This window comes from Ceratina calcarata, unplaced genomic scaffold, assembly GCF_001652005.2.
Source record: "Ceratina calcarata isolate Rehan_Ccalc_2016 unplaced genomic scaffold, ASM165200v1 scaffold92.2, whole genome shotgun sequence".
NCBI lineage: Eukaryota > Metazoa > Arthropoda > Insecta > Hymenoptera > Apidae > Ceratina > Ceratina calcarata.
The window spans coordinates 580799-596775 of record NW_017180576.1 but is presented as its reverse complement, the minus strand read 5'-3'; the positions used below and the strand labels follow the sequence as shown (position 1 = coordinate 596775).

The window sequence follows — 15977 nt, the reverse complement described above, 5'->3', positions numbered from 1 at the left end:
CTTCTCACCGGCCGCCTACTCTTTCGCCTCGCCACCTTCCACACCGGTACCACGTAGCCCGAGGGGACCTGGCACCCGCTTATTAACGCCGTAAAAATCACTCCACGCGATGCTGCATCGGCCACGCGATACGCTCCGCTCCTTTCTCCTGTCCTCGTCGACCTAGCTCTCTCTTATTCTCTCTCGACGCGATTCGAACTTTTATTTCAGAAGAAATCGACGGCGATCGTTTCAGTCGAAGAAGAAACAATTCGTCGACAGACCGTCGTTCCTCGGTGAAGGACGGAATGAATTTCGATTCGAGAAATTGGCACAAATATGAAAGGGAATAAAAATGCGCAGGTCACGAATATAATTTTATTTCTGTGAAATAATGTAACTTTCCATAGAGAATCGAATCTCCGAGCTGGCAACACCTGTTCGAGAGGGAACACAGAAGGACGTAAGGGCGAGGGGGGGAAGAGAGAGAGAGAGAGAGAGAGAGAAGCAAGCGTAGGGAGAGGTGGGGTAAGAAGCTGAGGAGAGCTCTCTTCCCATCATTAGGCCGTTTGGTCGTGCCCCGGGGGTTTCACGTAGGTGTTTATTTATCGTCGGAGGCTGGACGCGGAGAATTAGTAGTACCGTCGGGGCCTGTGTAATCTCTATTTGGAGTAATTATCTTGCAAACGCTAATGGATCTTCCGCTCGATCAACCCCGGACGTAGGACGGACCGTTTCGATCTCGCGGAAATTCTACCGCGATAAACGAGTGGTCGAGCTAATTGTTTCCTACGGGTCTCCTCGCTCGTCTCGGCGCTTCTAAAATAAACACGTATACACGACAGTGCATATGTTTAAGTATCATCGATTCGAGCAGGATTTTCTGGCCACGTTCCGCGCAATGCCTGCATTTCGTACATTATTGCCGGAATTGCAGATATGAAAAGTGACACGAAGAAGACGAGACCTACGGAGAAAACTCGACTCTCTCTCTCTCTCTCTCTCTCTCTCTCTCTCTCTCTCTCTCTATTCGAACTTGATAAAAGAATCATAATTAATTTTTAATTTGACGAGTTAGTTCGGCACGAGAAGCGCGCACGCCTCTCGAATCATAGGAAGGAAGAAAAACGGACCGTGTCGTACACGTGTTGCTTCGCACGCGTCAGATATACAAAACGAGGATTTAGCGAGAACGGCGCGCGAGTGTACCGTTATCGGTGGTGCCCCCTCTCATCCGCGCGAGATGAAACTCGGAAGAGGATCTACTTCTCTCATACATCGTCTTCTAAACTGCAGCAGCGACGGTTCGATCTTGATGAATCGCATTCCCGTTTCGGGAACGGTGAGAAATGCATTCAGAAATCGTTTGCACGCATCCGCGACCCAATGACCTCGCACTCGTGTAGGTTGCCGGAGAAATTCTGGACGAACGTCCACCACTCGCGTTCCCCTCTGGTCCCTGAGTGGATCGGGGTCGTTACAGGTCTTCTTCGAACGTATAAACAGTACGAAACGTCGTAGATGATTGCGAACAGAAAGGAAACACGACACCGCCTTGCCGGATCTCGGAAATCGAAAAATGGAACGTTCTACGCCCATAATTGTGAACTAATTCTAAAGCAACCGTTCTCGACGATCTGCATTCAATATGCTCATTTTTCTGCTCGTACATAATTGTTGCAACGACACGCGGATACGCGACTCTCGAATGAGTACGCGTCTCGGTGACGGCGCGTTGTTCAAAATAATTAGAAACATCGAGAAACGAGCAGCGACGATCAATCTTCTGTGCGTGTTCGATAATAAACGAATCATGAGGATGACGTCGCGGCGTCGTCGGTTTGGAAACCGAGGAGAGACCGAGAAGAACAGGCGAACGGCTCGACAGGGGTAGGGATCGCGGTGCGAGAGGTGGGGGCGGAAAAGAAAAAGGAGAGTAGGGGCACCCGCGGTGCGCGTGATTTAAAATGCTAATTTTTTTTCGTGCGCAGCGACGGCGCGTTGATTAAGACGATCGCGCGAGCGCGGAAAGGAATTTCATTATCGGCCTTGACGTACAGCTTAGAAATTTCGCGCGATTCGAACCTACGTACTCAATCCGATCTCGTTCCGATCGTACACGTTGTCTATCCTTCACGACGACAGTTCGACTCTTTCACCTTCAACGAGGAACTAATTATCTATCGACAATTAATTGTCAGATCGTCGAGTTTCATGCAGAATAAGACCTCGTTGATCCGTTTAATACAGCTAGTACCACGGAAACTGAGCCAACTCGGACACGTGTTAGTTTCCCCTGAGGGTGACGGGGAAAATTCAAAACGAGTAATGAGTCCACGTCTTTCCGGGTTTTCTAGACGAGCACAGCTCAAACACGAAGCCTCAGTTTGACAATTTCCCGCGAACCGTAATCTTTATGCGTTTACAGAGAAATTAAATACAGACGTGACGTACAAAACTATGCGGGACACAAAAACCTGAGTGCCGCCGACATTTCAACGTTCGAACGATAAGAAACATTGGTAAGTGTGTAAGATTTGTGTTTGCAGTCAATACTCAATTTTTCATAGAACTCCGCAATATGAAGAACGACGATTGGTCTCGGCTGCGTCGATACGGGAACGTGTCACGAGTGGATACGGGGCTTAAAACATAGACGCGCGTCAAACGAGGAACACGATGGACTCACGTTCGTTTTTTTATTCGTCTATTTCGCTTTCCTGAACCGCCCCCCGACCCCGATCGCTGACCATTCCCCGTTGAAGCGACGCGTCAGCATCATCAATCCATGTCCGAAGAGTTTCTCTGGAGCCGCGCGCTTCTCGCGGGAACCGCGTCGCCGCTTTGTAACCCGTGTCTGGCTCCCTTTGTGGGCTGCTTTCGATTTTATCCGGATCGTGCGTTTCTCAATCGATTAACCCATCCCTCGGGCTAGCTACGTCTCGTTAAACCCTCTTTCGAACCTGAAGGCTTCGTATATTTACAACCGTCAGTTTCTTACCGTCGTATCATGTATTTACGACTTGAGTCTTTTTACTACGAGACTCTTCCCGTTTCTATCTGCCGTTTATAAAGCGTCGATTCTTCTCGTCGGGTCGGTCAACAGATCGGTCAGACGATTCTTATTCGGGAACGATCCGCGCTCGAAGAACGAGGAGCAAAGTACGATTCAATACGGATCTCGTAAAATCTGAGATCTCCCATAAGATGTCGAACGTACTTGAAACAATACTCGTGATAATCGAGCGCTCGAACACGAACAAAAGATCGCAGAATATCCGCAGTAAATCGAAAGATGAGCGTACCGTCTCAAATTGATCGAAGCCTATCGGGCATTAACGCGAAAAAATTCCTTGGTCGCGGACTTTGATACACGACGAGCGACAGATAACGTTATCGGAGGTATTTTTTTTCTCCCCCCACGATTCTTCCGATGGACCGTGACGAAACGGCTTCGACTGTTCGGAACTGCATAATATATTTTCGCGACAGCGTCCTCGATTTATCTAAACGCCACGGTTTCTGCCGTTCGATTTTGGAACAAAAAATCACCGCTCGCCGATAAACGGCGTTTGCTGGCAGCAATCGGTCGACCTCCGACCCCCGCGGAAATTACGAGTCGCCGTCGCTGCGAACCGAAGAATTAGGCGCGTGATAACCGCTTGTTTCGCCTGGTTTCCTCGCTCTTTTCATGGCATAAATATCGATGAACTGTGGCAAACCGTTGGCAAAACTGAATGAGTAGAACAATGTGATACACACGTATGTAGATACCGAGAGTGTCCGTTGTTCACGGTGTCTTTGTTAAACCCGTCGTCGTTTTCGTCATTATTTTCACGGTATCGTGTGTACGTCGACGAGACCTTTCAATCATCAAAACCAGGCGTCACGGTGTCTCGACGATGAAACGGCTCCGTTTGCAATTAAATCCGTACAGATGATCGCAGGTCGGATTCGCTGGGATTCGACGAGAGTCGTGCGAGGCGTGTGAATGGCGATCGGATTGGCCGCGAATTCTTTTCCGCTCGAGCGAGCCACGAAACGAGTATCCGTGTTCGGGCCGGTAACGGTACCGCAGTTGGAATACACGTTGAATTCGCTTCACTCGCAGCGCGCGCGCGCGCGCGCGTCTCTAATGATAGAAATGCTGACCCGATCGTTACGCGAAATAACAGACGGGTCTCATCGACGGGTTCCGAATCATCCGCCGTGCCGTTTAGCTAACCGTTGCAGTTAACCTCTACGTTCCCAAACTATCTTACACTCGGGTCAAAAGAAAATACGACGTTGAATCTGAGAAACTGTTATGCGATTACTCGTTACAGAGATCGGCGAACAGATTGCTCGCCTTTGTACTGACTTGTACTTCGAAGTGTTTCCGATTCGTGAATCAAACAAACAAACAAATAAATAAATTTCAAGTCGATTCTTCATCCTTTCAAACGAATGCTCTATATTCGTGAGTCGTCGTCTGTACTATACATATACCGTTGAGCCCCCGGTGATCTCTGTGAGCACTCGAACGGCGAAGATAGCGAGAAACTGTTAAGTGTATTCGGCGACACTCTTTTTGTCCAGCAATTTATAACGCGAAGAGAAGAAAGTGTGGTTCGATCGCAGAAACCGCCGCTGGTCCCGGCCAGAGACCGTAAAGGTAAACGATGTCCCGAACGGCTCGGGACTCGGGTTCACCTTTCTTTTTTACTCGACGGCGAAGAAGGGTTGGCGAGGAGAAAGGGGTAAAGGGGAAGAAGAAGAAGAAGAAGAAGAAGAAGAAGAAGAAGAAGAAGAAGAAGAAGATAGAAGAGACAGTGGTCGTTAGCCGCGGGGCGGAGGTTGGAATTCAGTCGGAGAACGCAGCGGGGTGTCGTTTCTCGTCGAGTCTCTCGAACGAGAAAAAAGAAAGACGAAGCGCGAGCTAGCGAGACGTAGAAACGGTCTCGCGCGAGATACTCTTCCTATCTCTCCGGCTCCTTTCGTTTCATCCTCCTATGTACAACTTCCTCCCTCTTCCACGAGTTTCAGGACACACGAATCTCTGTGTAACATAAAACTATTCGCATGATTTCATCCAAACTGTTCGTTGTTCATTCCAAATTGTACACTCGCCGATAGTACGCACGTCATCTTTGCAGCGTATACACACGGCTCGCCGTGTATCGCTAACGGCGATTCGTGTATTCATCCGTGTCCATTTTTTACTGCGACACAACGTCGTATTCGTCGTATGATCGCCATTCTATGATTCATTACGATCTTTCGATCGAGGACGATCTTACCGATCGGTCAGATTCATTGATAAGCGAACGCTTGCCGACCCCACTTGTGCATCCTTCGCGTGTGCCCCTTCGAGGAACGGCTTGCGGCGTTTGCCGAGGCACAATATTTGCCGTTCTTCCGCCAAGTGCAACGTCCGTCGAACACCGCGCACGCGTTTCTTTTCTCGCTTTCGCAAAACGTGACATCGTAAACGCTTTTCGTCGACCACATTCGTTCCTACTCCATGAACGACCGTCCATCGACAACGATCAATCGTTTCTCATGCCATGTCAATCGAGATCATCGCGTAGAATCAACGTAAAATTGCCGACGACAATCGATAAAAATTAACTGCACATCGACCGAAGAATACTAGAAATAACCCGTTTTAATTCGCATTGTGTTTCGCCGTCTCGAGAAACGATCATCCTCTCTCTTTCTCTCTCTCTCTCTCTCTACGTGACCCTGGCGCTGGTTCGCGAAGCAATATCGCACCGGTTCTCTCCTCTCGTCTAGCGTTCTTCCTCTCCGGCTCGGGCCAGCCTGCTCCGCGGTGATTTTTTCTCGTTTCGGCTCGCGCGCCCGGACGCTCGCTTCGAGACTCCCGACCGCGAGAGAGAGCTTCGCTCCGGTGAAATTCCCGGGACGAGCTTTTTTTTAACGGCAACGATCCGAAGAAGAATCGCGCGCACCCTCCCGTCGATTTTTTCGCGTTCCTCGCGTACCAGTCGTACTCACTCGACGAGCTTGTAAAAGCATCCCATTAAACGCTCTCGCCGTGTGTACCCACTCGGAGGACGTGCGAACGCGTCGCGAAACCGGGGACCTCGGAAAGAATAAATCCCGGCAAACAGGGTTGGATCCCATCGAAACAGGAAGAGAAAGATGCACGGTGACTCATCGTGAGATGTGCCACTAGTCCGAACTGGTGACAGTATTAAACGCTGTTCCACGTTACATAATTATCGATGCACAGACCATTCGGAACGATTTACGGTGTACGTCACTGTACTTCGCGGGTCGATCGTAACGAACAGAGATCCGTTTGCCCATAAATTCTCCGAAAACTTATAGAAATCGTTCGTATGATCGTCAGTGAAACGTAATGTTTGCTGCGTCAAACGATATACAAAATATTAAAACGTGAGTCGACGGTATTGCTGCTGTATCGGTTATCGTCGCGGAGCAGAGAGGACGAGGAGCGTGGAAGAGGGAAGGAGATCCGAAATGCGGGCGCAGATCGAGACAGCCAGAAGAGAGAACCAGACGACGTGGAATAACTGGTATTAATACGTCACGTAATTACCGTGCGAGAGGTATGTGGAAGCGTGTGGATAGCCTGAGCTCTGGCCCGCCGGGCCAGTCTACGAAGAATCACCTTCGTTTCTTTATAAAATACCGATTTCTATCGCTCACGAGCGATTCGTAATTATCTCGCTGTAATCAGGCTGGAAAACGAGTGACTCTCAGAAATATTTACGTAGCGATGACGTATCAGAAAATGTTTCAATACACGTTCCTTTCACGTATCGAATATACATATGGTAACGTTCGCATTTCTCGCTAAAACTTTGCAGGTTCAACATACCGTGTGCATCGTTCGAATTCCAACGTATCTGTCTCTGTTAATATAAACGCGTCAGGATCTATGCTCCACTCATAATGTTTACGTACGCAGCACACATCTCTCTCCGTGAGCCCTGAAATTCGTCATCGCTGATCTGTACTCCTTCATAAAACGGAATCCATTACACGCGTTATACACGTTCGATTCGGCTCGGTCTGGGCAGAAATTTTATGTCTAATGCGTGAAAATGTTTCTTCGAAAAGATGCCAGGCATCGAGTACATCGAGATCTGCGATCCAAACCGAATCTCCCACACGATTTAAATTCAACGCGTAAACACCTTCTTACGTGAACCTGCCATTTTTTTGGCACAAGATTCTCCTTGTTACACGAAACTTGTCCGTTCTCATCACGTGGAAGCGTGGTCGTTCGGCGTGAGACTTGGACGGGACGATCGAAAGAGCCCGTTGATACGAGACGAACGATTTTTGTTTCAAGTCTCTGGCAACTGGAGTTTCTCGTGACGGGAAGAGCGCGGTCAGTTTTGAGAGGGAACTGTACGCTCCGGGCTAGGCTTCTGTTCCGAGCCATTATGATAATTTCGCCGGAAAGAAGGTTACCGACTTGCTCCGTCGGCGACTACCCTGACCGTGCGCTCGCTCGCTCACGGCTACGAGCAGCCGAGAATGAACGCCTCTGCCCATTATCCTTCCGCCCCGTTCGTTCGACGCTGTGTATCAGTATAATCATACTTTTCCAAAGAGATTCGCAAATAAAAATAATTAAATAATGTCGACGCACAGGGAACGTTCACTTGGCTCTAACGATGATGGTTTCAACTACGATCTTATTAATTCTTCCTCCGTCATCGGTGTCTTCTAACAAAATTGCCAGGAACTAAACTTTCATCATTTGTTCCTTGCTGTTCATGTGTGTATACTGCTGTGTGTCATTGCTTGGCAGAGTGAAAGGAATGAATGATAGCTGCGATTCGTGCAATTTTTACACCACCAATTTCTGTCGCATTCGCAGCCAGAAATATTGATCGAGTGAACGAAATGCAAGGGATTCGAACAGTGAATGAAAGATATTCGACGAATCCGAATGGTTCGAATTCGGAAGCCAACAGGACGGAGAACGAGGCGAATATGGACGATACGAAAGGGAAAAGTATCGGTCAGAGTTCCACGGAGTCGCGTCCATGACGAAAGAGAGGGAAGGGAAATAAGAATAAGAATAAGAGGAGAAGGTTAAGGTGGAAGAAAGGAAGAGAGAGGAGGAAGGATAGAGGGCATCGGGCCCGCCTAACATTCCCACGGTGCCTGCTCGCGGCAAAGCCTCTCTTCGCTCGCATGCTACCCAAACCGACGGTACCGGCTCTTGCGTTATGCGAGCAACCCGCGAAGGCAGATGAACACGGCGACTACGAGAACCGAGATCGGGAAGAACAGTATCGGGCCGCGGGCGTGTCCCGAGAATCAGAGACAAGAGCGGGGCCGAAGTTGAATCGCGCGCGCGCCGCGTTTTACTTTTGGTTCGACACGGTAGGTACTTACGTTCGTACGACACAGTTCCCGTAGGCCACCGTAGATCTCGTTGAAACTTTCGTCAGCAGACCGCGAATTCTTACGCAGTTACAAGAAATTTGCACGTAATAAAATGTGCCTATAACGATCCGTACCTCGTGTGTACAATCTCAAAAACCATACGGATCGATTGACGCAAATCTCACGTTGGCTGAGATTCTAAGATGCAAAATCTGTCTGAATGGAATTCCCTAAAAAACATGTTTTAGAAAATATAATTTTTACGCGAGACAAGACGTTTCGGTCTTCTACGTTTATGCATACGGCATGATTCATCACGTTTACGTTTCCTAATAAACGCATAAGAATCCACGGGAATGTACGTTTCTGTTGACGCAACGAACGGAGGATCACGGTCCCGGAGAGTGACCGAGCGCGCTCGAGAGACAGTCGGTCAAAAGAGCGTTACGTCGGCCGCGAACCGGAACGAACGGAAGGTGAAAGAATTTCTTTCACCCGAGACTCCCACGCGTTCTTCCTCCGATACGTGCGAGAATCAAAATACACGCGTAATATAAAATGTCTCTATACACGATGCTTCGTCGTCGTTCTTACGTCCGATCGACACTCCGATGTCATTCTAACATTTTCTGCAGACAGGAATTTTTTTCTGAACCGGTAACATGAAATAGAAATTGACTCTCGTGGAACTGGCGTGTAGAAACGCGGCTACGAGTAATCCGAGGCAGAGGGGGGGGGGGGAACAGTGGAATAAAAAGTGAGGCCGGCAATTACGGGGCGAGGAAAAAAAAGAAGAACGCGATGCAAATAACTCGTAAAACTCAGCTGCCGCGCGAACCAGTCCGGGTAGATAGACGCGGCGGACTCGCCTAGACGAGAACACGGTCGATCGGGAACGAACCGAGAGGCTTCTCGCGGTCAAACGGCTGACAATTAATGAACGCTCTCGATCTCGCGTCGTCCTTCGCTCACTCTTTTCTCCTTCGAAACTTACTTCGAACTTTTCGTCTCGCCGATTTGAATCTGATCGAACCGCGGGATGGATGGATAATATCTCGGTAACGAAAACGCTGTTCGAATCTTAAGTAAGCCCGAGGAGGTAAAGAATCTTTCAGACCGTTGGCGTGACGAAAGAAACAGAGACAGAAGACGAGCTGTGTACGAGCGTATGCACAAAGTCGAGTAACGTAGCGTTGACCGCCTTTTCCGAGTGAACTTTCACATTCTGATCGTGCGAGAACTTTGCCGGTCCCCGAAGGTCGTTTCTCTCCGCGTCGAACGCGAACGCGTTCACCGAGAGCTCATCCGTTTCCTTCTCGTTCGTCTCAGGCTCCGCGCAAGTACGAATAGGAGACAATTTAGAAATTGGAGAAAAACACGAACCGTTTGAACGTCGGAGAAACCGTAGACGCTTCGAGTATAATACTCGTTATCCCGATAGATCTCTCTGTATGGTAAAAGAGATACGAACGATCTGGTACGATCACCGATAAATAATGAATCAGCCGCCGAGCTCCCGACGAAATCTCGCGAACGATTTTTTGTTCCGGGCGATGGACTCTTCGAGCATGGAAGACATGTCGACGAGGCTCGTCCAGGTCGCCGCGGTGCCAGCAGGAAGCCTCCGTGTACATCGGGCCAGCCGTATTTACCTGCATAATCTGTTTCCGAGCATTAAAATACAAAGTAGACGCATTACCATGACAAAACTGTCGCCGGGTCAAGAGTACCTGACACCGTTCGTGGGGGATTGCGATTGGAACTCGGCCTGGTTATGCATATTCAGAAGCAGAACGGTGCAAGGTCCACGCACGTCTCGAGCCGCGTCTATTTATCCTTTGTTCGCCTCCCCCTGCCCGACACCTAGCAGCGAAATTTTCCTTTCGGTTCGCACCCGTCCCCGCCCGTTACCGCCGCGGACACTTTCGTAATATTCCGTCTGTGTCCCGTTCGCGTGCGACAGCAGCGTTTCGATCGCGTCGATCGTTTCGTGCCTCTTACAGACGATATGGGAGTTTCGTACGAGCAGTACGCGTTTTCCCGGAGATCCCGATGAGAACAGATCGTGCAGACGCGATCGACGCTAAACAATGAGAGAGAGCCATGATGGAAGTGCGTCGATTCGGTGTCCGAAATCCGTTTGTAACGAACCCTCGAGACATTTTTCTGTTCGAAGAAGAAGAAGAAGAAGAAGAAGAAGTATGGACAGACGTTTATCAGACTATAGGATGACCGACAGTCTTTCCATCGGATTCCCCGAGGACCAGGTTCGTCGAGCCTTCGGGGAGACGCGCGAGCAGGGGATCGAGAATCGACCGGATTACTAATCATTTCCCGGGTTCGAGAAACCTCGCTAATTGATTAAAGTCACGATCTTGACCCCGCCGTAATATCGGCAATCTCCTCTGTCGCGGCGCACCGGGGATAAAGGTAGACGCCCAGAACAGAGAGAGAGAGAGAGAGAGAGAGAGAGGAGGAGGAGAGCGAGGAAGGCCGAAAAGAGAGTACGAGACCGAAAAGAAACGCTGAGAGATAAAAGAGTAGACTGCTTCGCTTCGGAATCTCTCCCTCGGTAGGATCGCCTAATTTTTTCCATCTCGCTCGCCATCGAACCTTCCTTACTACGTAGACCCGATCCCAGTCCGAGTTTTGGTCCATTGTTGCATCGTTCCAAGGGAAACAATGTCTAATTTCAGTTAATGCGGCCGTAATGGGCATCGTGGTTGCATCGCCGCGTGCCTCGAGATAAGTGAAACCCGCCACTCTACCTACTCTCTGTCTCTCGCCGTGTACACCCCCGTTCACAAGTATAATGACGACACACGCGTACAACGCGCGATCCAACGGATACGTGAGACGCCCGATCCGAATCACGCGTTCAATTTAGGAAATGAAACATTCTTGTAATCGTACTGAGTCCGAGATCTAGCGACGTATTTCACAGACGCTCGATGTAATTTGTTTAACGCCCGAGACTGATCATCTCCCGTACGAAACGTTTACCGATCAGGTAAATTTCGTGAGGTTCGCCGCTGCCGAACGAGAAAGGACGGTACTTCTGAACGGACATGTACGTACTCCGAGCGGCAGCATCGAGCAGATACGTCGGGCTGTATCGAGAATTTCCTAATAGCACCGATACCCCGGGATCGTTGCGCGCAATTACCCTCGCCGTTTAATCGATCGGCTGGATCGCCGGTATCCTCGCGTCATCCACGATCGGTATTTTACTTCGCTTCGTACTTTTCCGGGACAGCCAACCGTGTTATTTGCTCGCCAAGATTCTATTAAACTTTTAGGACGGGATAATTACACGTGCTCGGTGTACAGTTACTATTTTTATCCACCGCCAAGTTCCTCTCGCGAGTTCAAGGATCGTTCCCGCAAGAACGCGTTCGCAGAACTATCTGATAAAGACGTAACGCGTACACAGCGACACGACAGATCTACGCGGGGAACGTTGAAACTGAAACGGATCTGATCGTTTGTTCGAACATAAAATCACTTCTTGTCCATGAGTGGTGACGTACGTACGTACATTTTGCACAGAGAGATTTGCGAATTCGTAGATCCGAACGAACGAATCGAGATGGACGGCCACGAGATCGGGACGAGAATCTAGAGGAGCGTGAAGAATTTCCCGTGACACACGCGCGGCTGTTTTCGAGGTTTCGACGACGACGACGACGACGACGACGACGACAACGACGACGGAGCGAGAGGGGTAGACGGTCGCGTTAAACGTAGGTTATTTCTCGGGCAGTCGCAATTAAGGGTTAATTAAATTGAGCGGCTTCCTAGATTTCTGTAATCATCGCGGACAGTATCTGCGGGGTAATCTTGAGCGCATCCTGTCTGCCTCGGGGGCCCCACGGAAGGAAGGGGCCCCCGAGGTAAGGTCATGCACCCCGCTGACCTCGGACCACCGACTCCCCTCCGGCCCCGGACCCCGACCTCCGCCGATTCCCCTTTACACCCTTCCCCGCCGTTGAACCTCTCTTCTAGGCCCCGTGTACCTTCACCGTGTCTCGCCACGAACCGCCTTGCCTCGAGCTCTCGCTCACTTCGCTGCTAAAGTAAAACGGGGGAAGGTGCCCGAGGTTTCATGCGAAACGTCCGATTCCTCTCTCGATTCGTTCAAACGTGCATACGAACTTTTCATCAAACCTCGTTTCACGCACGTTGCTCCGTCAACGATTCGCTCACTTATGATTCTCACAATCAGTGACTCATCCTGTGCGAAACTATTTCTGTACGACCGAACCACAGACGGTCTGACTCTTCGACAATCCGATCGGAAGACGTGTATGAATTTTCTATTTAACGGAGTCGACCGTGTGTGGCAGAATTGAGCGAAACTCTTCTCAACACTCGAGTCATTTTAGACGACGACGACGACGATGATCCTTTATGGCTCGTCGTGCGTAAAACTGTGTCTACACGACAAAACTTCTCTGAACCGTTTGCAGCAAACGGTCTTTGACGGTCCTGAAACTTTACTACTCCTACTCCTTAAAAAGCCTGGCGATTTCCTCGACGAGAATTAGTTCACAGATATCCGAAGAACGGGAACGAATTTTTTAAAAAGCTCGACTCTTCGAAAAATGGCAACAGGCAAGATTCTGTACGTCGTTGCTCAATCATACAGAGAACTGCTCGTAAAGCAAATGGTTTCAAACGCGTCGAATGAAACGTTTCACTTGCAAAAGTTACGTGCACGCGAAACTACGATCCATGGTCATTCATGTAAAACAGCCGAGCCGAGTTTCTCGTGACGAAGTTGAAACTCTCGAGCCGAGAGGATCGAGCAATCTCCTAAACCTTGTTTTTAATCTCCTTACTACTCTATCTCTCTCTCTCTCTCTCTCTCTCTCTCTCTCTTTTTCTCTCTCTTCCCGCGGTCTCCCCGGGTTTCCCTCCCGGGAAGGGCTCGCGAGGCCAGAAGGAACGAGGAGCGCGGATCGTGCGAGCAGGTTGCGTGCCCTGCAAGCGAACGTTTCGAATTATTATCAAAAGCCGAGGCATCATCTCGGATAATGAGCGGACGTCGCTGCGACAGGGCAGAAGACTCGGCTCGTTTTCTCGTGGGAAAAAAATGCGCGACAAAGCCAGCCACTCCTGGCCCCGGCGACTCCTACCTCGCGATTACTCTTTCCACGTTTGCGAGAACGGAATTAAATATGAAAACTGGAAACCCCTCGGAGTTTCGTTCCTCTACGTTCGTTCGTTGGGACGCGGATTTGACGGTGAACAGGGGTTACAATGGGGATTCTTTGTGCAAAACAAAACGTTCGAGGCAATTAAATTTAACCGTACAGTCGGCAGTGTGACGTTCTAAACGCATCTTCGCGTTACACACTCGAATTTTCTGCAGACGCGTGCGCAGTCTAACACGTAAGTAGTGTACAAAATGTCAGGAGCGAGTACTTTATACGTCGCTCTGTATGAATCGTTGAATTTAATTCAGACGCGAAGTGAGTTGATTTATCAGAACGAAGGGTGTTCTGGCCTTGCCGATATCACCACGCGCAGTTATTAATAGAACGAAACGATCGACGGCGACTTCGGATCCCGAAGACTTCGTATTCATCGAAGGAACAAGAGTATCGTTTAATTCGGTCACGGTGTGTATCCTAGATCCGTGTCGTCGTTGGTTTCGGGCTGCGCTCCCTGACCGTTCGTGTCGATGACCGTCTCGCTCACGTACGCCTTGAACAAGGTCAGATGATATCTGTCGGCGAGAGGAGCCGGGATCGCTGGAACGCGAATCGAGGGGGGCCGGTGGGGGCGGGGTGGGGAGAATAACCGCGTGGAAACGTGGGATAATTACCCGAGTTCGGGCCGAAGCTACGACGACGACCGAGGCGGAAAATCGACGCGACTACGACGCGACGCGGCGTTCAAATCACCGCGAGGAGGGCCGCGAGACCACGGAAACGGGTACACCTGGTCCCGTGTCCAGCTCCTCCTCTTCGTGCGTGCCCGAACAAGGTCAGATATTATCGCGCGGCCGAGCTTGGCCCAGAGAGAAAAAACGAGGAGGAAGAATCTCGAAAGAACGGGAGAGGCGTGGGAACCTTTCCGGGGTTTTCGTGATCGCGACCGACTCGGGGCAGCATGGCGTGCATGCCGTTTCCCATCTTTTATCGCTCTCTCTCTCTCTCTCTCTCTCTCTCTCTCTCTCACACCTCGATCGACAGAAAATCTAACGTTTCGTTCCGGTGTATAAATAATGGTTCTTACGTACCTCGGACACTTCCAGCGGTGCGCATAGATAAAGTTATTTTAATCGAGCACTCCGTGTCTCGACATCTACGACTCAGATACTCTTACTGGCTCTGTGAACCTTTATCGGTTTCGCTCGGTCAGACGCTTTTACCGGTGAACGCGCCTCACGCCATTACCAAGCCCCCAACGCCTCTCCCCCCCCGCCGGATTATCGTTAACACGACTGATCGTCGTTTACCTAACATTTATGAAATATCGCTATGAATTATCACTGATACGGCATCGGGTCTCGTACGAAAAGAGCCGTCGACTGGTTCGGAAGATGAAACAACGAGAGAGGAAATGGAGAAAGATTCGAAAAGAGTTCTGAACGAACGAACGTCGAACGATACAGGGAGGAGAATCGGGAACGGTCGCGGGTATAAATACGCTCGCACTTGTCCCGCGTTCGATACGCTGGCAAATAAATAGAATCGGTTTCCGGCTCGGTGAACTTTGATCTTAAGCTTCGATCGCGGCGAGGCTATTTAAGCCGCGTACTGTACAGTAGGTACAAGCGTTCTCGGTAACATTTTTCTCGATCGGTTCCAAAGGGAGCGAGTGAACCGTGCGCACGCGCCGACGCGATCGAGATCGGAGACTCGGGTACGTACCTTCCCGGCGCATGCCCATCTTCAGGCACTTTTTCAACCGACAAAACTGGCACTGATTCCTATGGTGTTGGTCGATCGGACAGTTCCTGTTCCCTCGACACGAGTAGGTCAGGTTCCTCCGCACGCTCCTCTTGAAGAAGCTTTTGCATCCTGTAAACAGACGATACAGGTATCAAACGTTGTGCCGATTATCCAACGAAACGTCGTCGTTTCAATCGGTAATATTGTAACAGCGTCGAAACATTGTCTCAAACGTCGTACGATTCGTCGACCGAAAAATCTCTTCTGTCGAACGTGCGCGAAATTGCAAAAGAGAAGTAGTAACGTCGAGGCGGGACTGATCGGATCATTCCTTAATCTGTTTAGCGAACACGGTCCTGTCTATCTATCTATCTATCTATCAAGCGCCACTATCGCGCCGTGCTCGTTAAATCGAATCACGTCATCGGTCTCCCTCGTTCAAGAATATCTGACCCACGTGCCGCTGCATTCGCCACGTGCTCGCCGAAATTCTCGTCTAACGCACGTCTCGCGTTCCTCTCTCAATATGATAAATCGTACCGAACAGAGAACAGTCGCATCGGTTCGTTTCGTTTCGTTTCGTTCATATCTCAGACACAACGGTTAAGGATGTATTGGCTATACCGTCAATTCCAAAAGTTTATGTACCTTAAAAAAACGCATTTCCTATAATTAAAAAGAAAACAGACGTCGGAAGGACAATGCTAATAATAAATAGCTACG

General features: G+C 49.7%; 1 protein-coding gene across 3 annotated transcripts in view; it reads right to left on the bottom strand.

Annotated features, from left to right (window-relative positions):
• The window catches only part of svp (COUP transcription factor 2), a 72228-nt gene that overhangs the window by 42517 nt on the left and 13734 nt on the right, over nt 1-15977 (bottom strand). For all 3 annotated transcript variants that reach the window (XM_018035772.2, XM_018035773.2, XM_018035774.2), the window contains exon 2: nt 15234-15383. In XM_018035772.2, coding sequence (XP_017891261.2) covers nt 15234-15383 — 150 coding nt within the window. The remainder of the gene's footprint in view (nt 1-15233; nt 15384-15977) is intronic.